Genomic DNA, 17,281 nt, shown 5'->3' with positions numbered 1-17,281 from the left:
ATCAAGGAGAGAAGCAACCCAGAACTGAGGAGAAAGTTATATTGGAAGACTGCTCTCCTGTCTCCCCTAGTCCTTCTTTTCATTGAACTAGACATACCAAATTCCTGCAACCGTTCCTCGTATGTTTTAGCCTCCAAAGGACCTGAAGGCAGGACAAGAAGCAATGGATGGAAATTAATCAAGGAGGGAAGCAACCTAGAACTACTGAGAAATTTCCTAACAGTGAAGGCAATTAAACCAGTGAAACAACTTGCCTCCAGAACTTGTGAATGCTCCAACACTGGAAGTTTTTAATTGTAATTTAATAAATTGTAATTTAATAAATTTATATGCCGCCCAATCCCGTAAGAAGAGATGGGACAGCCACTTGTCTGAAATGGCATAGGATTTTCTGGCTGAGCAGGGGGGTTGGACTAGAAGACCTCTAAGGTCCCTTCGAACTATCTGCTATCCCAAAGGGGGAGGCACATTTTTTTAAAATCAGAACACGAGGGGCCACTCGCGAGTGTGCATTTGGCAAATCACTCCTTAACTTTGCCCCAAGTATCGCACCTTCCAAATCCTTCCTTACGGAGGGTGGTGTGCGAGATAGGTGAAAATAAATGACTCAAAATCATTACAAGGGATTTCTTGTTGTTGTTGTTGTTGTCGTCTTTACTCAACACAATCCCAGTTGACAAACCTAGGCCCCAGTTTTGCTGACATTAGTTTACGTCTCATTAAGATTCTAATGAAAACAGGATGCCGGCTCGACTTGAAAAAGACAAAAAATATTTCCTTTTTTGTAATTTTTTTTTTTTGAAAAAAAGATGATCCAATTGCTGTGTAAGCAAACGGGGGTTTCGTTTCCTAATATATATATATATATAACCGTGGCTTCAAACGGACCACAAGAGACTCTTACAAGTGCATATACAAGGGATTTAAAGTCTATTACATTCCATATATTCTTGGCTTTAATCTAGAGCTTTTAATCTTGAGTCAAGCCCATGTCATCTCTATTTGTCAAGGCTGGCTGTGATTACTCTGATGGGCGCAAGGAGAATCCACTATGCTGGGCCTTCCTGGGGCTTGTTCGACAGGTCAACCCACATCCTATCTTTTTTCTTCGGTGTCTTTTTATTTCATTCTATTATTTCATTTTTTATTTCCTCATTATTTTTTATTTTATTTTAGAAAATTTAATAGGGACGCGCACTCTTAGGGAACCAGTTTTGTCTGGGGGTTAGACACTGGACTAGAAAGTCTGTGAGTTCTCGTCCCACCTTAGCAAGCTGGGTGACTTTGGGTCTGTCACCAGGAAATGGAGAATTCTAGTACCGCCTTACTCATGAAAGCTGGCTGCGTGATTTTAAGACAATCACCAGGAGACAGTGAGTTCTAGTCCTGCCATAGGCATGAAAGGTGACTTTGTGACTTTAAGGCAATCACCAGGGGATAGTGAGTTCTAGTCCTGCCTTAGGCATGGAAGATGATTGGGAGACTTTGGGCCAATCACTAGGAGATGGGGAATTCTAGTTCCATCTTAGCCATGAAAGCTGTCTGTGTGACTTTAAGGCAATCGCCAGGAGACGGTGAGTTCTAGTCCTGCCTTAGGCATAAAAGCCAGCTGAGTGATTTTGGTCCAATCACTAGAAGATGGGGAGTTCTAATACCATCTTAGTCATGAAAGTTGGTTGTGTGACTTTAAGACAATCACCAGGAGACAGTGAGTTCTAGTCCTGCCATAGGCATGAAAGATGACTTTGTGACTTTGGGCCAATCACTAGGAGATGGGGAGTTCTAGGCCTGGCTTAGGCATGAAAGCTGGCTGTGTGACTTTAAGACAATCACCAGGAGACAGTGAGTTCTAGTCCTGCCATAGGCATGAAAGATGACTTTGTGACTTTGGGCCAATCACTAGGAGATGGGGAGTTCTAGGCCTGGCTTAGGCATGAAAGCTGGCTGTGTGACTTTAAGGCAATCACCAGGGGGTAATGAGTTCTAGTCCTGCCTTAGGCATGAAAGATGATTGGGAGACTTTGGGCCAATCACTAGGAGTTCTAGTTCCACCTTAGCCATGAAAGCTGGCTGTGTGACTTTAAGGCAATCACCAGGAGACAGGGAGTTCTAGTCCCGCTTTAGGCATAAAAGCCAGCTGGGTGATTTTGGTCCAATCACCAGGAGATGGTGAATTCTAGTAGTCCTGCCTTAGGCATAAAAGGTGACTGAGTGGCTTTGGGCCAATCACTAGAAGATGGGGAGTTCTAGTCCCACCTTAACCATGAAAGTTGGCTGTGTGACTTTAAGACAATTACCAGGAGACAGGGAGTTCTAGTCCTGCCTTAGGCATGAAAGAGGACTGGGTGACTTTGGGCCAGTCAGTCTCTCTCAGCCCAGCCCACCTCACAGGGTGGTGGGGAAAGGAGGAGGAGGAGGAGGAGGAAGGGGTGTCGCACATGTTTGCTCCTTTGAGTTCTTGGTAAAAATAATAAAGACTGGATAGAAATCAATACATTTATTAAAAAAGAAAATATCTAGCCAGAAAGCTGGGGAGACCAGGAAGGGTCCCACCAAAGAAGAATGATTTGAGAAAGAAACACAAACCATTTCAGGGGGAAGTAGTTGGAAATACTGTGGGGCCAATCCGATTGTTTTTTGCGAAGACATTTGATCGAACACACCCAATACATTTTTTCCAAGACTTTACATGTTATTTTTTTTCCTGAAGGAGTGGATGTTTCCTATCCTGTTATTTTTATATGTCCCCCTCCTCCACCCTACAATAAACATGGCTTTCATTCTTCGTCCTGCACCTTCCCCATCTGGGGGGGAAAAAGGCCATAAAATGCAGAACCGGCAGGCCAGCCAACAGACCACGGAGGGGTGACAGCCTTTCACAGATTCCTAAAAACCCTGCAAGAATTTCTTTGAACCCGAGATCAAAGCCGAAGAGATACTTAATTCTGTGGTGAGCAACTCACAGGCAGCCTATGCTAATGGGAACCAGCAGAACCTTCCAAAAAGCTGATTAAATCATGTTAATAATATAACATTAAAGTCAACACAGCTGAGTGTCCATCAATCACCCCAAGGTCCTCGCATTCACTACTCAAAGTGACAGAAGGGCAGGGGGGGGGAACCCACAAGAACTACAAGTGGTCCTCAACTTACGACCACAATTGAGCCCAAAGCTTTTGTTGCTAAGAGAGAAAGTTAAGTGAGCTTTTGCCCCCATTCCACCTTCCTTACCATGGTTGTTAAGTGAATCACTGCAGCTGAGCAGCTGAATTTTGATTACATGACCACCGGGAGGTTGCAACTGTCATAAGTGTGAAAAAAGGCGCAAGTCACTTTTTTCCAGTGTGATTGTAACTTTGAATGGGAATAGAATAGAATGGAATGGAATAATGAAATAGAATAGAATGGGATGAGATGGGATGGGATGGAATAATGAGAATAGAATGGAATAATGGAATTAGAATAGAATAGAATAGAGGGAATGGAATAATGGAATTAGAATAGAATAGAATGGAATGGAATAATGGAAATAGAATAGAATAGAATGGGATGGAATAATGAGAATGGAATGGAATGGAATAATGGAATTAGAATAGAATAGAATGGAATGGAATAATGGAAATAGAATAGAATGGAATGGAATGGAATAATGGAAATAGAATAGAATGGGATGAGATGGGATGGAATAATGAGAATAGAATGGAATAATGGAAATAGAATAGAATGGAATGGAATGGAATAATGGAAATAGAATAGAATGGGATGAGATGGGATGGAATAATGAGAATAGAATGGAATTAGAATAGAATAGATGGAATGGAATAATAGAAATAGAATAGAATGGAATGGAATAATGGAAATAGAATAGAATAGAATGGGATGGATTAATGAGAATAGAATGGAATGGAATAATGGAATTAGAATAGAATAGATGAAATGGAATAATAGAATTAGAATAGAATAGAATGGAATGGAATAATGGAAATAAAATACAATGGAATGGAATAATGGAAATAGAATAGAACAGAACAGCTTTGCACTGGAGCACAGTTGAAAATTGAAATGGCAGCTGCATTCCATCTTACAGAAAAATCTCAAGACAGAAGAAATTCCAGAGCACAGTGGCAATAGTAGTAACTCCTACGAAATTGGGAAGACCCTGTGTGACACACTGCATTTGGTGTTACTAATTACTTGATTATTGTACACCTAGAACTGCCTTTAGCTGAGATGCGTGGCATGCAAGTTTAATCAATGAAAATACCAATAAAGTAAAAGCCATGGAAAAATCTGGACAGAGTGAAGCAACCTGCCTTGGTTACACATTCTTCATTCTGCCCTCAAACTCAATATATGGGTAGCCCTCGACGTACGACCACCATTGAGACTAAAACTCCCGTATGCCAAGCGAGGCCGTTCTTAAGCGAGCCGTGCTCCCCTTTTTTTTGCCACGGTTGCAAAGCGAATCACGTGGCCGTTAAGCGAATCTGGTTTCCCTCGCCGACTTTCCTTGTGGGAAGCCACCTGGGAAGGTCACAAACGGGGATCGCGGGACACCCCCCCTCCATCCCCGCGGGACGGCGCAACCGTCATAAATACGGTTGACGAGCGTCCGAATTTCGACAGAGGCCCTGCCATGGGAAACGGCCGTTGTTCAGGTCTGCCGTAACTTTGAACGGTCACTAAACGAATGGTTGAAAGTCGAGGGCTGCCCGGATTGTATGTATGTAACGAGAGATCCACTCCAGAGAAAGAGGAGAAGAGAGATCAGAAAGGGAGGCGAATGGAGGAAGAACAGAGGCAGCCAACGGAGATCCTTTCCCGCCGAGTGACACGGAGGCATGCTGGGAATCCACTCACCAGGGAGCTTTGATGGAAAAGCACCCCGCTCCAAAGAGGTAAGGCCTTCACGGAAAGCAGGGGAAAGGCACAAAGATTAGATGGGAGAGGTCATTTAACCACGAGCCACTTCATCAGCTCCTTAAATATATATTTGCTTTTAGCGTTTCTTAAAGGGGGGGGGATGCCAACCCTTCCCCCCCCTACTCACCTGCAAAACAGAACTGGACAATTTGCCACGGCCAACTCTCGCCGCAAGATATTTCCAACCATTCAAAACCATTTATGAGCCGCGGTGGCGCAGTGGTTAGAGTGCAGTACTGCAGGGCTACTTCTGCTGACTGCGGTTCAAATCTCACCAGGCTGAAAGGTTGACTCAGCCTTCCCTCCTTCCGAGGTGGGTCAAATGAGGAGCCAGATTGTTGGGGGGCAATCGGGCTGACTCTGTAAATTGCTTAGAGAGGGCTGTAAAAGCACTATAAAGCAGCATATAAGTCTAAGTGCTAAGTGCTATTAAAGTCTAACTCTGACCCACAGCCAGGAGTTCGATCCTGACCGGCTCAAAGGTTGACCAGCTCAGCCTCTTGCCCCCAACAATCTGGCTCCTCATTTGACCCACCTCAGAAGAATGGAAGGCTGAGTCAACCTTTCAGCCTTCCATCCTTCCGAGGTGGGTCAAATGAGGACCCAGATTGTTGGAGGCAAGAGGCTGACTCTGTAAGCCGCTTAGCAAGGGCTGTAAAGCACTATAAGTCTAAGTGCTATTGCAGTCTAACTCTGCCCGCTGCTACGAGTTCGATCCTGACCGGCTCAAGGTTGACTCAGCCTTCCATCCTTCTGAGGTGGGTCAAATGAGGACCCAGATTGTTGGGGGAAAGAGGCTGACTCTGTAAATCGCTTAGAGAGGGTTGTAAAACACCGTGAAGCTGTATATAAGTCTTAAGTGCTATTGCTAATTCTTTGTTGAATTATTTGAATTAATATTAGAATACAGGAAGTATTATTACAATACTTGCCATGTGACAAGAGTTAACGCTAATACTGGCGTCCTTGACTTACAACCGTTCATTTACTGATCTTTCAAAGTTACAAGGGGGCTGAAAGAAAAGGAAAAACAGCATTGTTTTTTCACACTTATGACCATTGCAGCATCCCCATGGTCACATGATCAAAATTCAGGCACCTGACGAATGGCATGTACTTATGAAGGTTGCAGTGTCCTGGGGTCACGTGATCCCCTTTTGCGACCTTTCTGATAAGCAAACTCAACGGGGAAGCCAGATTCACTTAATAACCGTGTTACTAAATGAAGAGCTGCAGTGGCTCGCTTTACAACTGTGGCAAGAAAGGTCGTAAAATGGAACAACATTCACTTAACAAAGGCCTCGTTAGCCACTCAAATTTAGGGCTCAGGACTAACTATTTCTTTAACCATTACCAAACTCACTTAACAAATGTCTTGCTTAGCAACATAAATTTTGGGCCCAGATGTGGTCGTAAGTCGAGGACTACCCGTATTTTAATTTTCGGCATTCACATCCTTTCTTTCACGATTGTGTCCCATCATTTCTCGATACGAGGACTGGGCTGGCTGGGGAATTCTGGGAGTTGAAGTCCACCCCCTCTTAAAGCAGCCAGCATTGAAAAACACGGATATAAACATTGGGGATGAACAGCCATGTTGTACGTAGCCTTAGTTAGAAACCGAATAGTATCTGAGCTGGGTTTGGTCTTGTCTAGTAAAGTAATCCTGATGCTAACTGTTGGAAGAAGGCATTGGCCTCCTAAACCAGAGATTGTGGGTTCGAGTCCCATCTGAGGTGCCAATTGTTGGAAGAAATGTCTATCTGGGCTCAATTCCAAGTGGGGGGGGGGAGGAAAGACACTGGAAACATTGAGGCTGCTTGGAAAGATGGTTTAATGGTGGACAGGACCACATGGGTTGAAGGTCTTGGGCGAATGAGAAATGGAAGAGACGCTGGGAGTGCCTCGGTTTTATGCCCTCTCTGGGCTTTTGAATTTGAGCTTGCGTTCTAATTGGTTGTCGGTCCCCAATGGGGCGCGGGGGGGGGGGGGTATTATCTAACTTTGTAGGTTGTGTGTCTTTTGAGTCCCAAGCTTGGTTGTGTTTCCAGGTGCCCTGTGGTGAGATGGGTAAAGGGCTAATACTATCATGCCTTAATCCCATCACCCTGGAGGTAAAGGGGGATCTTTGTTATGTAGAATAGACTGGCCCAGGCCATTTCATGGCCCACTGACAAAGGTAGCGGCTATTAAGAGTGAGTCTGTTTCCTGCCTAAAACATGTTCCTCCATTTCTTATCCAGGGAAATATAACATTCTGCTTTTTTCAATATTTCCCAGGATATTTCATTTTTCTAGCAGAAGGGGTGGATTTTAACTTCCTACATAACGTTGAGACTTAGATTCATGGCTTATGAACATGGCACATGTGATGCCGGCAAACCTCAAGAGTATGCAAGAGTATGCACAGAGCATTTCCTGCCACAAAGCAGACTCACTAACCTTTTTCTGTATGCAGCGGCAGCCAAAAAAAGCCAATGCAATCCTAAATTGCATTAACAGAGGGATTCAATCAAGATCAAGGGAAGTACTAATACCCCTCTATAAAGCCTTAGTAAGGCCAGACCTACAGTGCTGCATCCAGTTTTGGTCACCACACTATGAAAAAGATGTGGAGACTCTAGAAAGAGTGCAGAGAAGAGCAACCAGGATGATGAGGGGACTGGAGGCTAAAACCTAGGATGAACGGTTGCAGGAACTGGGCCTGGCTAGTCTAGGGAAGAGAAGGACCAGGGGAGACATGATAGCAATGATCCAATACTTGAGGGCTGCCATATAAAGGAGGGATTTCAAGCTACTCTCCAAAGCACCCGAAGGCCAGACAAGGAACAATGGATGGAAACTGATCAAGGAGAGATTCAACCTGGAAATAAGGAGGAATTTCCTGACAGTGAGAACAATCAATCCATGGAACACAAGTTGCCTTCAGAAGTTGTGGGAGCTTCATCACTGGAGGCTTTCAAGAAGAGACTGGACTGCCATCTGTCAGAAAGGGTATAGGGTCTCCTGCTTGGGCGAGGGGTTGGATTAGATGACCTACAAGGTCCCTTCCAACTCTGTTAATCTGTTAATCTATTTTTGCAAGACTCTCGCCCCTCAAGTGTGGGTCTGGCTAGACGCTGAGCAAGGAGCAGGCATTCCCCCTTCCCAAAGTGCACGCACGCACGCACGCACGCACACACACACACACACACACAAACCCTATGTGGCTAAAGATCAAAGGCAAATTTCCATAAGTTTGTGGAAATAAAAACAAAAACGACAAGTTCAAAAGAGCAAACGAAAACCCCAAGCCTTAAAAAAAAAAAATTTAAAACGAAGACCAAGGCAATGAAGCAGAGACGCAAGAGGTGGGGGAGCAGCAGGGAGTTAAATAACTGAGTTAAAAAGAGGCTTGAATCGAGGTCTTTTGCTAACCACGAATGGCTACCTTACTTGTTGCATATGATAACAACGAGCAACTTCTCATCTGGCCACACACTTTTGAGATTGCCAAAGGACACGGCACTGCTCCAGTAAAATCTATACGTTTATGAGGGTTTTTTTTTTTTGTATCATCAGTTGCTTGTATGGTGTTTAGATGTGCCATTAAAGGTAATTCTCAATTTACAACTACCCTGATTTCCCGAAAATAAGCCCTCCCCGGATGATAAGCCCAATTGGGCTTTTGAGCGCATGCACTAAAATAAGCCCTCCCCTGAAAATATTGCAACAGAGCAGCAGCCATGAGGTGACCACCCTCACCACTTCCTGCACCTCAAAAATAATAACCCCCCCTCAAAAAAAAAATAAGGCCAAGTGATTATTTCGGGGGTCAAAAGAATATAAGACCCTGTCTTATTTTTTGGGAAACACGGTATCCATTAGTGACTGTTCAAAGTTAAAAAGGCCCTGGAAAAAGTTTATGACTGTTTTTGACACTTATGAGCGTTGCAGCATTCCCTCGGTCATGTGATCAAAATTCAGAGGCTTGGCAACTGGCATGTACTTATGACGGTTGCAGGCTAACCTGGGGTCACCTGATCCCCTTTTGCAACCTTCTGGCAGGCAAAGTCAGGTAACTTAACAACTGCAACAACTTTACAACAGCAAGAAAAAATGGTATAAACTCAGTTAACACCTGCCTCACTTAGCAACGGAAATTTTGGGGCTCGGTTGTGGTCGTAAGTCAAAGACTACCTGTATCTCTCGCGTGCCCTTTTCATTCCCCTGTGAACCCCTGCTATGCTAAGGCACCATTGCCCTGCCTGATCTGGCAGCATTCAAGGCTGCAACTGAAGGCTGGTTTTGCAATTCAAGGCAACGGTGCTGTCCACTTTCCCCACTAAGTTTCTGCTGGCCTGGGAGACAACTTTCCAGGGTCAAGAGGGGAGATCTGGAGCCATGGCAGAAGCAGTGGTGGAAACAACCCTCAGAATGGAATGGAATGAGAATGGAAGAGAACAGGAAGAGGATAGGATAGGATAGGATTAAGAATAGAATAGAATAGGAATAGAATAGTGGAATGTGAATAGAATAGAATAAAATAGAATTAAGAATAGAATAGAATAGAACAATGGAATGTGAATAGAATAGAATTAAGAATAGAATTAAGAATAGAATTAAGAATAGAATTAAGAATAGAATAGAATTAAGAATAGAATAGAATAATGGAATGTGAATAGAATAGAATAGAATAGGAATAGAATAATGGAGTGTGAATAGAATAGAATTAAGAATAGAATGGAATAGAATAATTGAATGTGAATAAAATAGAATAGAATTAAGAATAGAATAGAATTAAGAATAGAATAGAATAATGGAATGTGAATAGAATAGGATAGAATAGAATAGGAATAGAATAATGGAATGTGAATAGAATAGAATTAGGAATAGAATAGAATTAAGAATAGAATGGAATGGAATGTGAATAGAATTAAGAATAGAATAGAATGGAATAATGGAATGTGAATAGAATAGAATAGAATGGTATAGAATAGAATAACAGAGTTGGAAGGGACATGTTCTACGCCTACCTCCTGCTCAAGCAGGGGACCCTACAGCATTTCAGACTAGTGGTTGTCCAATCTCTTCTTAAAAACTTCCAACTTCACAACTTCTAGAAGTAAGTTGTTCCACTGATTAATTGTTTTCACTGTCGGGAAATTTTTCCTTATTTCTTGGTTGCTTCTATGCTTGATTAGTTTCTATCCATTACTTCCTGTCCTGCCTTTAGATACTTTGGAGAATAGGTTGACCCCCCTCTTCTATGTTGCAGCCCCTCAAATATTGAAACAGAGTTATCGTAGCTCCCCCTAGTTCTTCTCCTCTCCTCTCCCTTCTCTTTTCTTCTCTTCTCCCTTCTCTTCTCCTTTCCTCTCTATTCTCCATTCTCTTCTTCTCCTATCCTCTTCTCTATTCTCCTCTCCTCCATTCTCCTGTCTCTTCTCTTCTCTCCTCTCTTCACTAGACTAGCCATGACCAATTCCTGCCATTGGTCTTTGCGTTCTAGCCTCCAGGCTCTTGATCGTCTTTGTTGCTCTTCTCGGCACTCTTTCTAGGGCCTCAAAGTCTTTTTTTTTTGGGGGGGGGGGGTTGTAATCTGGTGTCAGGAACCGGACATAATATTCCCAGTGTGGCCTGATTTCTCCATAAGTTGGCAATGGTCCTTTGGTATTTCTTGCTGGGAATGGACTGTTCCCATCACTGCCGCCTGCCCTTTTGAACAGGAGATAAAAGGCCCTTTGCACCAAGGACTTCCTGCGTCCATAAAATCCTCCAAGCCCCGAATTATGTCCTTCCTTCTGCACCGCGTGGTGGCCTCCTCATTGAAATGGCTCCTCTCTGCAGTGTCTCAGCAATCTTTCCTCCCCTTGTTATCTGATTTTTCTTAATTGGAGATGGCAGGGATGGAACATGTGACCTTCTGGAAGCCGAGCAGCTGCTCCACCACTGACCTACAATATCTTCAGATCCGGTACAGAGTTTGTGCAAAAAAAAAAAAAAAAGGATTCAAAGCCTAGATAAGGTCTCAGGGGAATCCAGGGAACATTAAAAAAAAGAAAAAAAAATCTCAGCTGCTTTTGAGAATGCAAAACCAAAACTTTGGATTTGACATCTGCAGAGGGACAGGAAGGAAGGAGGGTGAATTATATCTTCCTGACCGCTTAGTCATTTAAAAAAAAAAAAAAAAAGAGGTGGTGGCAAGCCACCAGCAGCATCACAATTTGCATCTCTGCCGCTCCCCTCTCTGACAAGGGATTTACTATTCAGTAAATGAATTGGAAGGGACCTTGGAGGTCTTCTAGTCCAACCCCCCTGCTCAGGCAGAAAAAAAACTATACCACTTTGGACAAATGGTTGAGCAATCTTCTTAAAAGCCTCCAGTGATGGAGCAGCCACAACTTCTGGTGGCAAGTTGTTCCACTGGTTAATATGTTCTTACTGTCCGGAAGTTTCTCCTTAGTTCTAAGTTGCTTCTCTCCTTGATTAGTTTCCATCCATTGCTTCTTGTCCTACCTTCAGGGATTTTGCATAATAGCTTGACCCCCTCTTCTTTGGGGCAGCCCCTCAAATATTGGACGACTGCCATCATGTCACTCCTAGTCCTTCTTTTCAATTTCATGAAAAGAAGGACTAGGGATGACTTTTTTTTCTGCTTCCCATACAATATGCCCCTCCATCTCCATCTCTCTCTCCATCTCTCTCTCTCTCTCTCTCTCTCTCTCTCTCTCTCTCTCTCTCTATCTATCTATCTATCTATATATATATACACACACACACATATACAAACAGCTTTGTGTGTGTGTGTGTGTGTGTGTGTGTGTGCGCGTGCATGCATATATGCCAGGATAACTCTAGAACACCTCCAGCAATTTCAGTCTAACTTGGTACACAGATGACTTACTCTCTGGAAACAAAAACACCCCTAACACCCCTTGGGGTGTGTTTTCTGTTAAGATACAGCCTGTTGTGCCTTAAAATGGTTTCTATTGTACTGCCGTAAAATGGCTTCTATTGTACAGTGCAGTGGAGTTGCCATGGTAACGGTTTCATACAACTCCATAAGGAGGCTCCCTCTGGTAAGGGAGACAATCCAACATTAGAAATTACGTTTGGTTCGGACATTTCCCCCCTATAAATAAATAAATACCCGGGCAACGCTGGGTTATAAACTAGTTAAACTATTTAATAAACTGGCAACATTTTATTCAAAGAGCCAGTGTCAGACAGGCTGGAGGCCATCTTTTTCTTTGGATCTTTAGGGCTGCCACACCTGGTGGATGGCCATGTAGTGGGAACTAGCGGTGGGGTTTGGATGTTGACGGGGTGAGATGTATAGCCGTAACAACATTGTTTTCCTTGGGAGTCAAGGACATTCAGCCTGCACCTGGAGAGGCGTGACTGGGCAACAACTCCCAGTTGGCATGGTGACCTGATTGGACCGTGTGATGGACATGTGGGTGAAGGGGAAAGGACTCTGACTCTCCTTCGGTGGGGAAAATCTGAGAGACTTTCTGATTGTTGTGGCCTGCCAGCAGCCAGTGGAGCTGGTGGCAGATCTGGACAGTGAGGAGGTTGAGGGGGAATCTGGGCCAGTCCTGGAGTCTGGGGAAGGCTCTGAGGAGGGCTCTGTGTCGGAGGCAGAGAGGGGGCCAGAGCTCTCTGGCAGTTATCAGCTGCCTTCCGAGTCAGACATCAGTGAGGCAGAAGAACAGCTGGAGCCTGTTCCCAGTGTGCGCATGCACAGAGTTGGCAGAGGAAGGGAACAGCTAAAGAACAGGGGTCGACTTGGGAGTAAGGCCACAGGTGGACAGTGAATGGCCCCTCCCAGAGGAAATAAAAGAGGAGCAAAAGGGGAGTAGAGTTTGCAGGAGACAATTAGTTCCATTCATTGGTTCGTGACTCTCAGAGACTCCTTGCCAAGTATTTCCTGGTACAGTGTTACGTTTTGAAGATATCGGCCTGGCAGCTCTCCAAGCCTGATAAGGTCTGTGGTTGTAAATTCACCCTTGGAAGACTGCTGGATGTGAATGAGAGGAATTCACAGTAACTCAATAAAAAGGGCTTTTGCCCGCACAAGGGGTCTGCTTCGTGGTTTGGGGAAAGAAACCCTTTAGAGCCCCCATGATTCCATGTTCATCCATGTCCCTGTTGTGGCCCGCCAGAGGCCAGGGGAGCGGGTGGCAGACAGTGAGGAGGTTGGGGAGGAACCTGGGCCAGTCCTGGAGTCTGGGGAAGGCTCTGACGAGGGCTCTGCATCGGAGGCAGACAGGGGGCCAGGGCCCTCTGACAGTTCTTGGAGTCGGAGATCAGTGGGGCAGAAGAACAGCAATCAAGTGAAGAATACCCCAATCAAGGAACCGCCAAGAACTCTCCCATCGACACTGTCAGGGAATGCCGCCGCATATAAACAGAGAGTAAAGTCCTTTCTAGCACTGATAACATTACCTAGCTGGGTCATGAAATGCCTGCAAGAAAACAACCGAGCCCAGGGAGCCGCAAGGACCCCACATTTTCCACTCAGTTTTACATCTGAGAATTGTGGGAGAGTTTTCGCGTGCGTCTGTCTATGCCTCTGGCCTTCAGAGGAACATCCAATCGGAGGTAAAGGAACCACGTTTTTTTCCTAAACCGATTCTACACTGTTATCCTGCTTTCTGATTGCCAGGTCTGGCAATCAGAAAGCAGGGAAAATACCTACAGACACCCTCCTCCTCACACCCGGGACACAAATTGTTTCAGCTCCTCCCCTCGGGACGGCATTACAGGGCATTACATGCCAAAACAACTAGACACATGGACGAGTTTTTCCCCGACATGCCGTTACTCTGCTGAGCATCAAATTCCCAAGTTCTGTCTTATGTCCAAGTATATTTACTCATGCTGTATGGCTGTATTACTTTTATCCTCATCTGTTCCACTCCGTTCTCTTATTGGTATCACTATGATTATTATTAGTAGTTTGTTGTTGTTGTTGTTGTTTGTATGTACACTGAGAGCTTATGCACTGGAGAAAAAATTCTCTGTGTATCTAATCATACTTGACCAATAAAGTATCTCATCCTCCTATCCTATCTTGTCCTGTCATGTATCCCATCTATCATATATCTATCCTATCTTTTTATCATCTCATCTCATCCGATCCCATTCTATATCTTATCTATCCTATATCTTATCCTATCCTTATATCCTATCTATCCTATATTCTATACCCGTGATGGGGAACCTATGGCATGCGTGCCACAGGTGGCAGGCGGAGCCATTTCTGAGGGCACACGAGGCATTGCCCTGTCAGCTCCAGTGCACATGTGTATGGTGGCCAGCTGATTTTGGGGCATTTTTGGCCCTCTGGAGGGAGAAAAATAGCCCAAGGTGCCTCCAGGACGTCCAGAGGCTTCAATGAGGCCTGTGTGCATGCATGGAAGGGGGGGAGGTTGTGCGCACATGTATGGGGGGGGGAGAGAATTGCATTATGGGTATGGGCATGCACATGCGCAAACCCCCCCAACTCCGTTCCACCCGCTTTTGGCACGCCTCAACAAAAATCACTGTCCTATGCTAACCTCTTATCATCCCATCCTCTATCCTATCCTATCCTTATATCCTATCTATCCTATATCCTGTGCTATGCTATCCTATTCTATCAATTCATCCCCTCCCATCCTATCCTCTATCCTATCTATCCTATATCCTATCCTATCCTTATAGCCTATCTATCCTATATCCTGTGCTATGCTATCCTATCCTCTTATCATCTCATCTCGTCCCATCCTATCCTCTATCCTATCTATCCTCTATCCTATCCTATCCTTATATCCTATCTATCCTATATCCTGTGCTATGCTATCCTATTCTATCAATTCATCCCCTCCCATCCTATCCTCTATCCTATCTATCCTATATCCTATCCTATCCTTATAGCCTATCTATCCTATATCCTGTGCTATGCTATCCTATCCTCTTATCATCTCATCTCGTCCCATCCTATCCTCTATCCTATCTATCCTCTATCCTATCCTATCCTTATATCCTATCTATCCTATATCCTGTGCTATGCTATCCTATTCTATCAATTCATCCCCTCCCATCCTATCCTCTATCCTATCTATCCTATATCCTATCCTATCCTTATAGCCTATCTATCCTATATCCTGTGCTATGCTATCCTATCCTCTTATCATCTCATCTCGTCCCATCCTATCCTCTATCCTATCTATCCTCTATCCTATCCTATCCTTATATCCTATCTATCCTATATCCTGTGCTATGCTATCCTATTCTCTTATCAATTCATCCCCTCCCATCCTATCCTCTATCCTATCTATCCTCTATCCTATCCTATCCTATCCTATCCTTATAGCCTATCTATCCTATATCCTGTGCTATGCTATCCTATCCTCTTATCATCTCATCTCGTCCCATCCTATATCCTATCTATCCTATATCCTATCCTATTCTTATATCCTATCTATCCTATATCCTGTGCTATGCTATCCTATTCTCTTATCAATTCATCCCCTCCCATCCTATCCTCTATCCTATCTATCCTATATCCTATCCTATCCTTATAGCCTATCTATCCTATATCCTGTGCTATGCTATCCTATCCTGGATCCCTGGGATAAAACATCTTTCAAATTTGAATTTCCCAATCTGGTGCATTCCTCCAAAGCATTCTTTGTTTATGAAAACAATTTCCATCCAGTGTGTCACCTCTGGTTTCTTTGCTTTTTGTTTTGAAAAGTAGATTTAATTTCACCCACCCACCCCTTCTCCAAGTTTGGCTTTGGCCTTTCTTTGTTATTTCCTATACAGCTGGGGTTGCTCCCTTGTCTCCCCCACCCTCCCACACACACACACACACCCTCCCCCCCCACACTCCCTCCTTTTCGTCTGCACAACTAACAGGTCCTGGAAAGGATTAAAGTCTGCAGAGTTCAAAAGAGATCAAACGGATATCAGCGATTTTTATGAACAAATCAGTACACGAGATGATAACCATCTCGGCCAGATCCCACATCAAAAACAAGTGTTATCTGCATTCCGTCTTTCCATGCTGCAAAGACAAACACGGGGAGAACTCCAGACCGGTGCGGGGTGTGTGTGTGTGTGTGTGTGTGTGTGTGTGTGTGTGTGTGTGTGAAACTTCTCACTAGCCAAAGTTTTGCAGCACTGGGCAAAGGTTAGATATGGAAGCCCTGCCATCCTCCATTCTCCAGGGCTTGGATCCAAAATTTGTGATGGGTTTTGGGCAGGATCCCTAGATAGTGGTCTTCCCCCACTGTCTCCTGGCCCCCTTCCCCAATTACACGGCAAACCTCTGAGTTTCGGATTCGAAGTTCAAAGGGTTCCAAAAGCATCTTCCATAGAATTCTAGGGCTGGAAGGGACCTTGAAGGTCTTCTAATCCAACTTTGCACCCAATCTTAAGAGTAGAATGGGCTGGAAGGGACCTTAGAGGTCTTCTAGTCTAGCCCCCTGCTCAAGTAGGGGAACCTATAGTATTTCAGACTGGCTGACGGGTTTCTTCTTAAAAACCTCCAGTGTTGGGAGCATCCACAACTTCTGGTGGCAAGCTGTTCCACTGGTTAATTGTCTGCACTGTTAGGAAGTTAGGAAGCACTCGGGAGTCTTCTTTCGTTAGGGGTGTTACTTGGATCCCTGACATATTTCTTTTAAGATCCCTATTCGTAGATTCACCCTAAATTTTAAGCTACGTCCAAATGAGGTTTGGGGTAGTTCTGACTGGGTGGGATAGGGGAAACTAACTACTCACTTAGCACCAGACGCAAATATATATTTTTTATTATTATTGTTTGCAAGCCGTTCAAGATCACCTTACGGTTGAGATAGGCAGCGTGTCATTTTAATGAGAAAATAAAATAAACCACGATCTGGCTTTGTTGGTGAGGCACTGTGCATTAAATGAACAGAGCATTAAAAAATGATGCATTTTAAAACGTGAAAACTTGATGTTTTCTGCTAATGCAGCCTTTGATTCTCTGTAGATAAGTGCAACGCAGCCCCAAATTTCCATTGTTAAGAAAAAAGTGAATTTTGCCCCATTCTGCAACCTTTCTTGCCACTGTTGTTAAATGAATCACTTCAGTTGTTACCTGAGTCACACGGCTGTTAAGTGAACCTGGCTTCCCTGTTGACTTTGCTTGTTGTTGTTAGTTGCAAAGTCATGTCCAACCCATCGCGGCCCCATAGACAATGTTCCTCCAGGCCGTCCTGTCCTCTACCATCTTCTAGAGTCCATTGAAGCTCACGCCAGCTACTTCGGTGACTCCATTCAGCCACCTCCTTCTCTGCTGTCCCCTTCTTCTTTTGCTCTCCATCTTTCCCAGCATGAGGCTCTTCTCCAGGGAGTCCTTC

At 44.2% G+C, this 17,281-nt stretch overlaps 1 protein-coding gene across 7 annotated transcripts in view; it reads right to left on the bottom strand.

Moving 5' to 3' along the window:
- BCAS3 (BCAS3 microtubule associated cell migration factor) overlaps positions 1–17,281 on the bottom strand; it is a 686,211-nt gene that overhangs the window by 364,900 nt on the left and 304,030 nt on the right. For 6 of the 7 annotated variants that reach the window (XR_015696858.1, XM_087717092.1, XM_087717090.1 and 3 more), the window contains exon 17: positions 4,861–4,906. The exons of the other annotated variant lie outside the window; for it this stretch is intronic. Coding sequence is in view for 5 of the 6 variants with exons in the window: in XM_087717092.1 (XP_087573218.1) it covers positions 4,861–4,906 (46 nt within the window). In the remaining variant the exon portion in view is untranslated. The remainder of the gene's footprint in view (positions 1–4,860; positions 4,907–17,281) is intronic. 7 annotated transcript variants of the gene reach the window in all.

This window comes from Thamnophis sirtalis, unplaced genomic scaffold (genome assembly GCF_051295495.1).
Source record: "Thamnophis sirtalis isolate CommonGarterSnake01/CBP01778 unplaced genomic scaffold, rThaSir2_p1.2 scaffold_6, whole genome shotgun sequence".
In the NCBI taxonomy this organism is placed as follows: Eukaryota; Metazoa; Chordata; class Lepidosauria; order Squamata; family Natricidae; genus Thamnophis; species Thamnophis sirtalis.
Note: the sequence above shows the minus strand (reverse complement) of the source record. Positions and strands in the feature narration are given on the sequence as shown.